At 38.6% G+C, this 15091-nt stretch overlaps 1 protein-coding gene across 15 annotated transcripts in view; it reads left to right on the top strand.

The window, feature by feature from the left end:
• The window catches only part of LOC126281331 (cytoplasmic dynein 1 intermediate chain), a 183071-nt gene that overhangs the window by 97920 nt on the left and 70060 nt on the right, over positions 1–15091 (top strand). For 3 of the 15 annotated variants that reach the window (XM_049980204.1, XM_049980202.1, XM_049980199.1), the window contains exons 5-6: positions 1611–1643; positions 2568–2588. The exons of 2 other annotated variants lie outside the window; for them this stretch is intronic. In XM_049980204.1, coding sequence (XP_049836161.1) covers positions 1611–1643; positions 2568–2588 — 54 coding nt within the window. Of the gene's footprint in view, positions 1–1580; positions 1644–2567; positions 2589–15091 lie in introns of all 15 variants that reach the window. 10 more of the 15 variants (XM_049980200.1, XM_049980198.1, XM_049980196.1 and 7 more) reach the window with 4 other exon arrangements.

Below are 15091 nucleotides of genomic sequence, written 5' to 3'. Positions count from 1 at the left end.
ATTAGTTACTAGAATGTCTGCTATGGCAACTAATCGTAGTTAACTTGAAACTAAGAGGGACAGTGGAATGAAAAACACAGAAGCAAATGAGAAGACATAAATCAGATTTTTATGGATATTGGTTGTAAAGAGGAAATACTAGCATGAAACAGGAAGAGGGTGAAAAGAACACATCGGGGAAATAGTGACTACATGTCTGTCTGTCTTGAAAAGTTACCGTAACCACTAATGCCTTATTAAGTGGTGTGTTGCTGCAAATTAGGAACAGAATTTTAATTATGAAGATATTTTCAGGTTGTACAGACATACAACAGTGGCTATAGCTACAAGATAACTTATTAATGTTGTCATTTGTAGTTACAATTCACTTGTAAGTTGAGGGCTATTCCTTGTGTATATTTAGGTATCATGTTGTAACTTTCTTTATTTTCTTACTTAATTGTTTTTCTAAATCACCACTATCTGATGTTGAAACACATTTGTAATTTCACCTTATGTGTATTTCAACTCTTCTTTCATTTATCTGTAACACTGATTGTTATAAGAATTCATATCATCATCCTGGAATGCAGCCGTATAGCACAACTTGTAGTAAGTTGAAATCTCTGTTGCCCATTCATTTTTCAGTTGATGTTCCTCAGAATTTTGATATCCCCATTCTAGATATTTTTGTTCATTTATCATCAGTCTTGGACCACCTTGTTTTGAAAGCACTTCCTTCAAGTGTACATCATTTTTGAAAAGTTTCTTGCAATTTACCCTGTAGTTGATTGTGTAATCAACATCTAATCAAACATTATTCACAAAAGTTATTGAAGTAACAAGTATCCGTGATTGTAACTTGTTCCAGTCTTTGTAGGTATTATACTTGTTGAATGTCTTTGTTACTGTTGATATAATACTTGTTTCGATTTACCTTTTCCAGTAACTGGTTAGGAAAGTGTCTGCTTTGGCTATATGGGCTTCCAAACATGTAGCATTGATATAAAGGTGTTAGAAATTTGTCATAAGTCCAATTAATGGATTGAGCTTTTATTTCAAAATTTAGTTTTCCTAGTACTGAAGGAATTGGATTGGAAATTTATACTAAACCTATTTCAATTCAGACATTAGTGGCATTTCTTCAACTACTCTAAGGTTATCACATTGTTCTCTCTCTCTCTCTCTCTCTCTCTCTCTCTCTCTCTGTCTGTCTGTCTGTCTGTCTGTGTGTGTGTGTGGGGGGGGGGGGGGGGGGGGGGACACGCACGCATATGTGCTAAGAAAAGATCGCAAAAATGTAATTTGAAAAGAAGAGGAAGTGTCATTTCAGTTTTGTATCAGTGACTTGGTTTTTCAATAGATACTTTATGTAAAGTTGATCAGGTGCTCATAAGTAATGATGAGATAAAATTGATCTTTTTAATCTGTGACATAAATCTTGCTAGGTGATTTTCTTTCAAGTATTGCATCAGCACTGAAACCATTCCAAAAGTGTGTTATATGTAGCACCATGTAGCCAAAGTGGACAGTAAGAATGTTAGGGAGAACATTATCCCATTGTGTTTCCTTTTGTTGTGCTTATTGTGCGTTCCTACAAGGATGGTCTGCGTCTTCTTCCCCACTCAAAGGCTACTATGAAGACTGGTGGCGACCACGAAAAGGTGGGTGTTAATGTTGGAGATTGTTGATGAAAATGTTTAAATGGCTAGATAATGGCACATGATGAACTGTGTATTATTTGCCGTTACAGGTTGTAAAATAAAAAATTATCTTGACAACCTTTTGTGTGGTGCCCGTCTCAATTTATTGTGAGAAACTGAAAAACTGTGTTGCTTTTTTATTAAATTCTTTAAGGACCCAGATTATCATACATGATTGTCATACATGCAAATTGCTAGCCATTTAAACAGTTTTAAAATAGTAATAAAATTGTAAACCTGTTCCGTCTCAAACTGTATGTTGTGGCTCTATCCTAAAACATGTTGTGTATAACATTTCTAGTCTTGAACTGGTGCACACTAAAATTATCATACACACATTTAAAGCTAACAAGCTTAAGTGTACCCATACTTAATAAACAACTGTCCTACATGTAACCTCAATCTAAACTCTGTTCCATTTTGAAGTTAAGATTAGAGATTAAAAGAAAATTAGAGCTTTAGTTTCAGACCAGCTAAGTATCTACCTGTTTGGGAATATTTATCACTTTTGTAGCAGTATTTACATGTGTTAAATAAAATTTTGTTGTTTGACCCTAAGCCCACATGCATGTAGTGCTGCCATGAGCAGAATGCTGCAAGAAATAACATTTTACGAAGTAAATTTGGGAAATAATTTGTTGGGCTGTTCATATTTCTCCTTCTTCCCCTGTTCCCACAGTACTTTTTAATGAGAGCATTTAAATAAATTTTATGGTGGCAAAAATAGTGATGATGTGCATGCTTGGCTTCTATCATGGTGTGGGACTAGGATCATTCGTTACCAATTGGTTATAAAGATACAAAACACAGATGTTCATAAGTATTATAAAAAAAAAAAAAAAATTAGTACACTTGTTTGTTTTCTTTTTCCTGTCCCCCATCCAGCTCACGCATTCGACTATTACGGTAAGTTTTGAGAGTTGATTTTTTTTTTATTATTTTGCTTTGGGTATTAGTAGTTTGCAGGGAATGTCAAATTTGTGTTAAACTTTAAATTTCGCTTTTGCCCCTATACTGCTCTGACCCTTATCTGAGACAAACTGCAGCTTTAAGATTGCATACTATGAATGCTTCGTGCAGTTACCTTTATGCAAATTGCTAAATTTCTCTCTTGTGTAAAATGATGTGTGTACACAATTTGGCATTCCCATAGCAAAATTATTCCAGAATTCAGTGTTTGCTCTCCACCCAAAAACTGTGTCTAACATTAAATTACGAACTATAAATCGCATGTGTGAAATCATTACACAGGTCATGTATGACACACAGTTGTGCCCATTGCAAACCTGTTGTACAGTCCTAATGCAGCTTTATTGAACTTCATGAGCCAACAGTACGGAACCAGGAAAGGATGGATTCTCATGCATGTCTGTCTGCATGTAATAAGTATTAAGTGGGTTGTTCATCGTATGAATTTTGCTGATATAAAAGCTTTTGTGAAAACGGGGTTCCCAGGATGTGCTGTATTACTTATGTAGATCAGTCAACATTGAGATCAGTGCTGCACATCATCTGAGAAAGTGTGTATTGCAGACATGTCTGCCAATTGATTCTATTATCTTAAGATGTAATGTTCATATTTTATTTAGTTTCTACTCCATCTTTATGTACTACAGTAGACAGTTGTGCCCTGAAGTGTTACTTCATCCGTTCGTATTTAAACTTAGAAGTTGTAAATACAGAAAATTCAGCACTTGTCACAAAGCCTCAGCATATTTCACTCTGTGTTGCCACACAATTTACAAATAATATATAAATTGTAAGCTTAACACTCTAATGAATAACACAGTATTTCATTTTTATGTTATTTATTTAAAGAACACGCGCGCGCGCGCTCGCGCGCGCACACACACACACACACACACACACACACACACACACACACACACACACACACACACACACACGCACACACACACCTACCTTCCTCTTCAATTTGTAGACTGATAGTTTGTCCATTCATTGGGAAATAAAGTGTCATCATCTTTTTCTTAATGTCACTATTGTGTTCTTCGATTCACTGGTCACTCTACTTACCTTACTATGGTTCTTGGTGTAAAATTTGCAATAATTTTGGAAGCCATCTTACTTATCATTTATTGTATGTTAGTTAATGTTAGGGAAATTATTTATCTTAACTTAGACCTGCTTAGTGTTGAATTCTGTAATATAAATTTCAAATATGTATCTTGCAATTACTTTTTTTAGTTAATATGACTGATATACGAATTGTAATCATTTCCATTTTTCATGTAATTGTAGAATCCATCAGTGAAATAATCTGAAGGACTTGGTGTACATAGATGATGAAAATAGCTATTGGTTGAAGTTTTCTGTTTTGTCAGATATTTGCCATTCAGTAAATAGAATTCAAGGAAATAAATTTATTACTGCCAGATAAACTGAGCTTCACTGAAAACTATCAGTTTATCAATAAAACCACATTGTACACCAATGATTTCTTTAAGTAAATTGTGTAGTCCTTCAGCATTGTGGTAAAAAAATCAGTGCATTTCTTAATCTTAGTATAAAACTTATACAAGATTTGTTTCTTTGTGATGTCAGCATCCTTTTGTATATTGCCATTACTGCACACTCTATAATAAGTACACAAGAAGTGTGAATATCATACTATATGAAATTAGTAGACATCATTACTGTGCAGTAAAGATGAATGTAAAGTTTTGTTCATTGGGTTTGGCAATTCTTGTTGAATTATTTTGTTCCAACAGCTTATCTACAAAATCTTTGTGTATTGAAAAAAAATATAGGAACTCAGTAAAAGTAGAATGATTAGAAACCTCGTTTATGCAACATAATAATAATAATAACCAAAATAATTTAAAACACAGAGCTGTGTCTCACTTTGTATTTACATCAAAGTATTTGCTGATATTTGGAAAAATACTGAAATCATTTCTGAATTTGTCCATTGTCCTGTTTACATATTGTAAGACATATCATAATATAAAAAAAGGTTTAATGATGAAATTATGAGAGAACTGAATGTGCATAGGAGAGGTGATAAGCACTGTAAAAGTGGCTGTATGACAAACATTCCAAATATAGATAAGCTGTTTTGTGGCTATCAGTCTCTACAGCTGAATCTTTATGTTGCAGTTCTTCAGAGCTATATGTTTAATGCTTAAATTGTTTCAAATATCTCCAAAACTTGTTGCAGTGGCAGCCACCTCCCACATAAATAAGTTATAAAAAAGTGTGATTTATACTGTATATTCCATGTTCCTAGATCTCTGAAAAACATTTGACACAGAGCCTCACTGCACATAGTTAATGAAGGTCGGTGCATATGTAATGTCTTCTTAGATATGTGAATGGCTTGAAGATTTATGAAGAAATCCAGTGTATTGTCCTTGACAGTGATTGTTCATCAGACAAGGATAGCATCAAGTGTATCCCAGTGAAGTTTAATATGACTGTTCTTGTACTCCATAAATGATCTAAAAGGCAGGGCGAATAGCAGTGTGCGACTGTTCGCAAATGATGCTGGTGTACATGGGGTGATTGACTACATGAGTACAGGGCGAGTTGGACACAACTTCTTTTTCGTGTGGTGAATGGCAGCTTGGTCTAAATGGAGAAAAATACAAGTTAATGCAGATGAGTAGGAAAAACAATGGTGTAATGCTCAAATACAGCATTTGTGGTGTGTTGCTCGACACAAACATATTGATTAAATATCTAGGTGTAATGTTGAAAAGCAATATCAAAGGAAATGAGCTCGTAAAAATGGTAGCAGGGAAGACGAATGGCTGACTTCTGTTTATTGTGAGGATTTTAGGAAAGTGCTGCTCATCCATAAGAGACCTATACAGCCTTCTTGTGCTATCAATTCTCAAGTACTGCAATAGTGTTTGGGATCCCCATTGGGTGGGATCACAAAAAGACATCGAAGCAGTTCAGAGGCATGTTGCTGGATTTCTTACCGGTAGGCTCAATCAACACACGAGTGTTATAGACATGCTTAATGAACTCAAATGAGGATCCTTGGAGGAGTGCTATAGAAACAATTTAGGAGAGTGGTGTATGTAGCTAACTGCACACTGATTGTGCTGCTGCCAATGTACATCTTGTGTAGGGACTGTGAAGACTAGAGAGAGTAGGACTCGTATGGAGGCATATAGTCAGTCATTTTTCCCTAACCCTATGTGCAAGTGAAATAGGAAATGGCTGGTTGTGGTGCATGGTACCCTCCACCATACACCACACAGTTGCATGTGGAGTATAGATTTAGATGTAGAAAGTAACTGTTATAGAGCCACTGGAGTACACAGAATCCAGGATGAGTCTAGTTGCTCAGTTTGTTTTACATCTAGTTGTATTGTGAGCAGATTGTTACGATGGCCATTTCACTTTAGTTGTAACACAGTGTGTAACTGTTAGTAGAGGTACTATCTAGTTTGGAACTGAATCACATTGCCATTTTTATCCTACAGAACACCATAGTGGCTCCAGTTAAGATGCACTGATGAGACACTGGACACATATTGGGGAAAACGGTGGTTTAAATTCCCCTCCACTCATCTTGGTTTGGAATTTCCACAATTTCCCTAAACTGCTTGAGATGGATGCTAAGATGGTTCTTTTGAAAGGGCATTTTGGGTTTACTCGCTCGATCCAAGCTTGTTCTGCCTCTTTTCCTTCCCTTTTCCAGTAACATTCACAATTTACATTTTGTAGATGGTACTCAAAAGTACTGCAGAGGTCTATGGACTTACTGTGGCTGTTGTGATAGGTTTCACTGGAACTCAATACTGTTCTGTTGCCCCACTTCCCCAAGAATTGTCACACATCATCCTCCATCTAGTTGATTGTGTTTCACATTTTAATAAGTATTAGGAAGTGAAGCTGTGCTACTGATTAAACTGAAAGTAAACCAGATTGGAAATGCAATTGTTTCTAAAAGGCATTACATCACTGGCATAGATCTTGAACTATCACACAAAGATTAGGACTTGTTTGTAGAGCTGTGAAGAAGCCAACACCAGACACTCTTCATACATTTGCAAAATGATTCAGTAATATTGACATTTTCCCTTTTTTAAACATGGTATTCTTTTAGCTTCATTTTCATTCTAAAGAAGTGAAAAATTGTAATTCCCGTAGTAACTGCTGGTCTGCTGAATAAAGTGTGCCTACTGACTGAAATTCAGAAAACCGGAAGAATGATTTGCCAATATTGTTTCTAAAACAGTGTTATGTATACCTCACAAGGTACTGTATAGCACTTGATGAACTGTATTTTCAACCAGTATTTGAGATTTTCTGCCCTACCTCACTTGTTCATTGAACAAGGGAGAGTCGCTGTCAGCCTACTTGTGATACCTCAGTGCACCAAAGGTTTCTGCAGTTTTATTTGCTGAAGTGTGTACTTTGCAGAAGAATTGCAGATGTGGCTGGAGGAGTGTTGGGAATGCCTGGGGAAGTGTAAACAGCTGCATGACCTGTCAAAAGTTCATTATATACTTTCCACCACAAAGACTAATCTAAATGCTTAGACTTGAGGAAGCATTTTCTTTATAATGAATATTGCAGTGGTAGCTTAGTATAGTTAATAATATAACACTATAATAAAAGATTTGTGTCAGATCCTTTCCTCCTACAAAACTTATCACTTGTGATGTGTTAATCCATTTATGAAATGAAATTATTCACAAAACATTTCCTAAACAATTGAGAACCCCAGAAATACTTATCTAAAGGATGACAAAAATGACAAAATGTCATGTTCAATACAAAGTGAAAGAAGTGACATGCATATTATTGCGTTACTCTCTGCGTTCTAATATATGGTTTCTTTTTCCTCAGTTATTGGTTTATTGCAGCAACTCGCACCTAGTAATTCTATTTGTACTACTCGAAATATACCAAAAGAAATGTCATCAATAGAGGAAAGCTGCTCACTTTTATTTTTATTCAGGAAAAGTCACAGAAATTCACCCAGAACCCTCAATAAAATTTGAGGGGAAATTTTATCTGTGGGGCCGTAACTCTGTGGTGTCACCTGGCACAATATTGCTGCCCTGAGGTAGTTCAATTAACCTCTCTGGACCTGCAGTTAATTTGCTCTGATTGACGCTTGTGACAACGTGTTTTGTATGTTGTAGGACAGCAAAAGATATTTGTATGGAATCATACAACCTTTTAGTTGGTATTATACATAATTAATATCCTGAGTACCATACTTCCTACAGATCTATCCATGGACTTAAGTCTCAGGTGACATTTCCTGTGACTTTTCCTGTATCTTGAATGGCTGGAATGGAAGTACCTCCGTGTTTGTTTCCTCTCTTCTACCAGGAGCCCCTCGATCAATAAGCTGCCAGTTTTATGTTAAGTATGTTCCCATAAAGTACAATTCTTGTAAACAATGCAATATAATTATTCAGACAGAGGTTTCTGTTTGTCTGGGCAATCTAACATTGAAAAAGTAGTATTTTGCATTCTGATACTTGTATGTTGTTTCTATAATTCGTTTATACTCTGAAAGTTGTGTGCAGTCCTTTGTGCACTATGAGTGGTGCAAGATGTCTTCTTGATGTAGTAAGAGGACTAGTGAACATATTGTTATGAAATGCTATTAGCATCTTGTTTCAGCAGGTGGATACTAACTGGTCTGCTGTTGTAATAATTTACTTTTAATTATTAGATAGTCTTCTGGCTTCAAAGTGTGAGAAATGTGTGCTTTCAGAACATTCAAGTGTTTTTACTACTTGCAAATGTGAATTAACTTCCCTTAAACTACAAATTTAGATCATTTACTTTCACTTACTGGAAACTGTTATCCGTTGGTCTTTTGGAAACTGTTATCCGTTGGTCTTTTGGAAACTGTTACCTAGTATTATAGTCAAAAAGGACAAATTTTGGAAAGTTATGTGACTAAATATGACAATTACATAAAAGTTATGAAAACAAATAAAATGACAAAAATGAACTAATGATTGTGTTGTAGTTTTATTGTTATTGTTACGAAAATGTAGGTAGAATTTATGTATGTGAAGGAATGGAATTAGTTGAAGCCATGGTATTAGTTTGTAGTCTGGTACTTCTTACTTGGAGCCAATCTTAGATTGCTTTAAATCTTTTTCTAAATACTAGTGATGCCACTACTATTTCTTTGAGTATTTAGAATGAATGTAGAGCTGCAATTATAAAAATATTTAGATAATTAATGTTGATGCAACACTTTTCATTGAAAAGTGTAAATAAGAAGTGTGTGTTTAATGTCTTATTTAGCAATTGCTAGAAGTCAGGCCGCAGCAAATAATATCCTGAATGTTTTGAGATTGTAATATATCCACTGAATAAGCCATGTGTGGAAATAGAAGATTATCTTCAAGAAACTAAATGTAAGGTTCATCTTGTATCAAAATTATAGGTGTCTACAAACTGTTACAGTATTTCATTGATTACAGAGCATATCCAGAACATAAGTACTGTCAGTGAAATAGAACTAAAGTTTGTTATAAAGATGCATCACATTTTGTATTTGCATATTGAAGTACTGTCACCTTTTATGACAAATTGTTTGACAGCATTATTGTCTGCTAATATCTTGCCAGCAAGAAGAACTGCAGTGTGAAAAAAAAGTTACATCTTGTTTCTTGTTAAGCCTAGTTTACACGATGACACTAAGTTGCAGGCAACTGTGCTACTGGCTACTGCGCATGCGCGCTGCACGTTTGCGCATCTTGTTGGTGAAACTAAACAGTTTCGGGGTGTTCCAGCTTTGGCGACACTAGTTGCGTGAGTTTTGAAGTTATGTGAGTTCGTAGAGTGTAGACAAACTGAAATATGAAGTGGGGAATGGAGAATAACGTTCGCTTTTCTATATCTATGATTTGCATAGGTGTTTGTGAGATTTCAGTGATGCTGGTTACAAAAATAAGCAACATACTGCTCCTCCTTTAAGAAAAATAAAAGCAAATGTAATTCTAGCTGTAGAAATGCTCTTGTCTACAAGGCTAAAATCCCATCATTCAAGTTGGCCAACTCTTCTTCTTCTTCTTCTTCTTATTCTTTTTAAAAAAGAATATTGTTGACAGGAGTGAAGACTACACAAATCAAGAAGCTACATTCCTTATTCAATATTCATCTATTTAAAATGTCACAGCAGTGCTCCCCATTCGCATATGTTTGAATTTTGAAATATTGCCACTACAAATCTATCTTCAAGAGAGTAGTTCGCAAACCCCTCTATTCTTATTGCGACCTGCTTTGAATAATTACTGCAGTTAATGTTAATAATCATTACTGTTAATAATTGTTGTTGTTAATAATCACAGCTAAAACCACAACTTACAGCATGCCGAGTGTTCTCGATTGTAATGCATGCAATGTGATATGTAATTTCAGTTCTGGCAATGGTGCTTCATGCATTACAATATCTTTATTCCTTATCACATAATTAACTCTTATTTAGGAGAAATGTGAACAGTTCTGGTGACATTTTAAGATGATTAAAAGAACTTCTTGGGTCTTCCATTACAAATTATTTCAGCAAGGATGCTGAGCAACCGAGCTGACATCTTATCTTCACCCAGTCACAAATCAAAACACGTTTTCTTATTTTTTTTCCTTATGTAGCAATTCCACGTAACAAGCTTTAACTTCATCACTACTTGTGCAATGTGCAGCTGCCAAAACTTTCATTTCAGACACGACTCGGGGACCCACAAAACGACGAAACTTAAGTGTATACTGGTTTCGCCATGTCTACAGTCGCATATAAAACCATTTTTGTGCAACTCCTTCTACGCAACTAGTGGCGCAACCCAATGTCGTCTTGTGAACTAGGCTTTGATATTGTGATACAGCTATGGTGCCTTCATACAATGAGTATGTCAACGTGATAGTTATGTTGAGACATATTCAGAAGGTCTCCATGCAAACTTCGTGAGCTGTCTACCTCTGTTGCATTCTGTGTTGAGCAGTGGAACTTATGTTCTGGAATTTTGTCGTACCTTGCTGGTTGATAATGACAAGCTTACAAAAAGAGAAATGAGTAGTGCAATAGTAAAGGTGTCTGAACTTATCCATCAGAGCATACTTATAGTGAGTCGAAATTAAATGAAGGACCAACTTAACTGTGGTTCATAATGCAACTGTAAAATTTAACTTTTGAAAATGTTACTGCCCTACTTTGTCATTTACTCTTTCAACAGGTGTTTTATTGTGGAAGCACAGTGAACAGTTAAATGTCGTATTTAGCCAAAAACATCTGCCCTGATCTTTTTTGTTTCAATTTTCATTCATTTTTATCAGTGTACCACAGATGTTAAAATGCAGTATCAGGATACTTATGTTTCACTTGCTTGAGGCAGACTTGTAGGGCTGTAGGAAAGTGTGTATGCTGCTGACTAATCAGCATTCTCTCTTTATTGGTTATTGACTCCAAGTCTCTCTTTAAATCAACTGTCCCTTGTGTTGGTTCACTGATCAATGAAATGGAGGGTGAACTTGGAACATCCAGAATATTCTTACTATATTGGATAAAATATTCTCTGTATAAGACATATGCCATGAATGTGGGAAATCCACTCAGTCCTTCACATCCCTGAGAATCATTGGTGTAGGGATGAGTGACATATTTGTATTTTCCAGAAAGGTAAGTCTAGAAGGAGACTGATGTGACAGTACTTCTGTTCACAAAGGAGATCAGTAACACACTGAACCTTTGATTCAGTGTGAGGCATAGTGCTTGGTTAGAAATTGACGATATCACGTTTCCTTTGGCTTCATTAAAGCATTTCAGAGCAATGATAGGAGTTTTCTTCAAAACTGCAACTGGTCAGTTGCATCAGCCTTGCGTAGTATGAAATTGTCCTCTTTTTCTAAGACCTGTACGATGGGATGTGAAACTCTCAACATGCTTCCCCTCTCACTGGACTAGTATTGTGCATAAATGATGATTTGGATTAATGTTCACAATTTGTATGCAATGGATGTTCAAACTATTTTTTGAAATAACCAGTTTTCCACTGTTAGTAGTGTCATTTACTAATATAACTCGTGAATGTTTTGGATGCCGTCAGTAACTTATACTGGGTTTCTCAGGAGAGAGGGTCTATATTCAGGGATATTACAGGGATGATCATTTGAAGAAAGAAGTTTAGTAAACATTGGCTCTAAAATGCATACATTACAAGCTAGGAGCACTTCTTCATCCCCACCTGCAGGTCTGGGGGTTAGAATAGGCCCGAGCCTTTATGTGATGGTCCCCTGTAGGGTTTGACATCCGTTCTTCAAAATTTTCGTGAAGAGCGAGCCAATAGAGAAGGGCACCTTACAAAGTGCATGGTGTCCGTCATGCATTGAGATCTTTAGCCCACTTTCTTGTCGTCGCATTGCAGTCCTGCCCATTCTCCATCTGTTGGGTGAGCACACCTTCCTGGGTGTGTTTTCCACCATGCACTATGCAGTGTCGATTTCTGCATCAACAATGACTGTGGACTTCTTTGCAGCTGATATCCAGCACGGTAGCCAGGCTGTTGTGGTGCGGCCGCCGTGTACCCTATTGGTTGTAGCCTCTTGACCACACAGGGATCACTCTGCTGATGCCTGTGCCGTTAACTCCCCACATATGCCAAGGATAGATGCTCGTCCCCATGGGGCATCGGGACTCCCGGCAGTGGCCATCCTGCCTGGAGGCCTTTGTTCCGGCTGGGTGGTGTCTGTGGGAACGGCCCCTGGTTGGAGTGGGTGGCATCAGGGCAGATGACACACGATGAAGTTTAGTCTATCGTCTCTTGTTGGTGGTAAAACACCAGCAGTCTCTAAGTGATCACGAGCTCAATTCAATAAGTATGACCCCAAATCATTCCCCTCCCTGGCCACACCGTGGGAGGAACGTCAGGCTAAGGATGGCATCTGTTCTTATTCGCCCTGGTGTCTTGTATGTTCGAGAGCTGATGGGGAATCTTTCATGATGCTGAAGCCTCAGTTTTTTGTTCAGCATTTAGAGGACAGGTTTGGGGAGGATTGAGGGCTTGTCCAAAGTGAGATCTGGGTCAGTCTTGATTAAAACAGCATCCTCTGCCCAGTCATGGGAGTTGCTTGTGACAAGCTGGGGGATGTTACTGTAACCATCACACCCCATAAGAGCTTAAATATGGTCCAGGGTATCATATTTCACAGAGACCTTCTTTTGCAGTCCAACAATGAGCTGCATGCCAGTTTAGAGTGGCGAGTTGTACATTTCATCCGTCTACTGGGATCTGAAGGATAATCAGGTTGTCACTGGTGCCTTCATCTTGGCCTTTGAAGGAGATACATTGCCCAAGAAGGTCAACGTGATAGTCTGCTGGTGTGATGTAAAGCCCTATATCCCTCACCCGATGCGGTGCTTTAAGTGCTGGAAGTTCGACCATATGCCTACCCGCTGTACTTCCAGCATCACATGCCGAGATTGCGGATGTCCATTACATCTCAATACTCCATGTGCCCCATCTCCCATGTGTGTCAACTGCTATTAGCACCATTCGCCTTGCTCACCTGACTGCAGTATTCACCAGAAATAAAGGAAAATCGTGGAGTACAAGACCCTAGACAGATTGACCTACACTGAGGCTAAGAGAAAATTTGGATGCCTGCATCCTGTGCGTATGACATGACCTTACTCCGCTGCTACAACAGGTCTGGCACCATCAGCTGTGCCAACACAGGTCACCTCTCAGAGCCAGAAGACTACACCTGCCCCCTTGATGGTGGGTGGCATTTCCCTTGCTGTTGCTCCTGCACCATCTTCTTCAGGAGCAACACCCCCACCCCCACCCCAAACCATCGGGGACATCTGTCCCAACTTCTAAGCCAGAGAAGTGAGGGTCTTCTTCGGTTTCTTTCGCTAGGAAGGGGGTCGTTGGGTCACTTCCTTCCCAAGTTTCTTCTAGTGGAAAAGTCAACACCTGCCAGTGGCTAGAGTGTCCAAAAGCAGCTGGTCCTAGGGCTTCACACTCATCCTCAGTCCCAGAGACTGAGCCAGTGAAGTCCTCCCAGCCAGTGAAATCCAAGGAGCAGTGAGAGAAATCCAAAAAGAAAGCCACAGAGACCAAGGAAGTTGCTGTGGCAACCACACCACTATTACCTACAAGCTCTGCGGCTGAGGATAGGGTGGAGATTTTGGAGGACCTAGATCTTGCGAGACCCTCAGACACAATAGATATAGGCTGCTCAGGCAATAAATTGGTGGCAGCAGGTGACTCTTGAGACATAAACTGCCTCATTGAGTGTTATGTGCCTTCCCAGTCTCACAATGTCGTCCTAAAGTGGAATTGCGGTGGTTTTTTCAACCGCCTGGCTGAGATACGGCAACTGTTAAGCTTTACACTTGCTATCTGCATTGCCCTCCAGGAAACCTGGTTCCCAGCAGTGCAAATCCCTGCCCTTTGCAGCTATAAGGGATATTACAGGAACCACAGTGACTGTAATCAAGTGTCAGGTTGAGTTTGCATTCATGTCCTAAACTCGGTCTGTAGTGAACATGTGCCCTTCAAACCCCTCTTGAAGCCGTGGCTGTCAGAATAAGGACATCAGAGGAAATAACTGTCTGCAATGTATATCTTCCTCCAGACGGTGCAGTACCCCTGAATGTATTAGCTGCATTGAATGATCAAATCCCTATATCTTTCCCACTTCTGGGAGATTTTAATACCCATAATCTGTCGTGGGTTGGTACCATGCTCACTGGTCGAGGCAGAGATGTCGAAACTTTACTGTTGCAATTCGACCTCTGGCTCTCAAATACTGGGGCCACCACACATTTCAGTGTGTTCATCGTAGTTACTCGGCCATTGATTTATCAATTTGCTGTGCAGGACTGGCCAGAAGTGAAATTACTCTCATTCACTACATGCTGCAGTGAATCCTATAAGGCCCCATTTACAGAGCCATAGCTCCTCAGTGCCCTTGCAAATTGCCCCGACACAGCTCCTGGGCCTGGTCACATCCACAGCCAGTTGATTAAACATCTCTCATAAGACTACAAGCGACATATTCTCGTCATCTTCAACCAGTCTGGTGCAATGGCGTCTTTCCATCGCAATGGCGGGAGACCATCATCATTCTGGTGCTCAAATCCAGTAAAGATCCACTTGATGTGGATACTATCAGCTCATCAGCCTCACCAGTGTTCTTTGTAAGCTGCTTGAATGTATGGTATGTCGGCAGTTGGGTTGGTTCCTGGAGTCACATGGCTTGCTGGCTCCCTGTCAGAGCGGCTTCCACCAGGGTCGCTCTACCACTGATAATCCTGTGTCCATTGAGTCTGCCATCCGAACAGCATTTTCCAGGCAGCAATACTTGATTGCCTTCTTTTTTGACTTACATAAAGCATATAACACGACTTGGCGACATCATATCCTTGCCACATTGTATGAGTGGGGTCTCCAGGC

Source organism: Schistocerca gregaria, chromosome 7, assembly GCF_023897955.1.
Source record: "Schistocerca gregaria isolate iqSchGreg1 chromosome 7, iqSchGreg1.2, whole genome shotgun sequence".
NCBI lineage: Eukaryota > Metazoa > Arthropoda > Insecta > Orthoptera > Acrididae > Schistocerca > Schistocerca gregaria.
The sequence above is the reverse complement of the archived record's forward strand: the minus strand, read 5'-3'. Positions and strand labels throughout refer to the sequence as shown.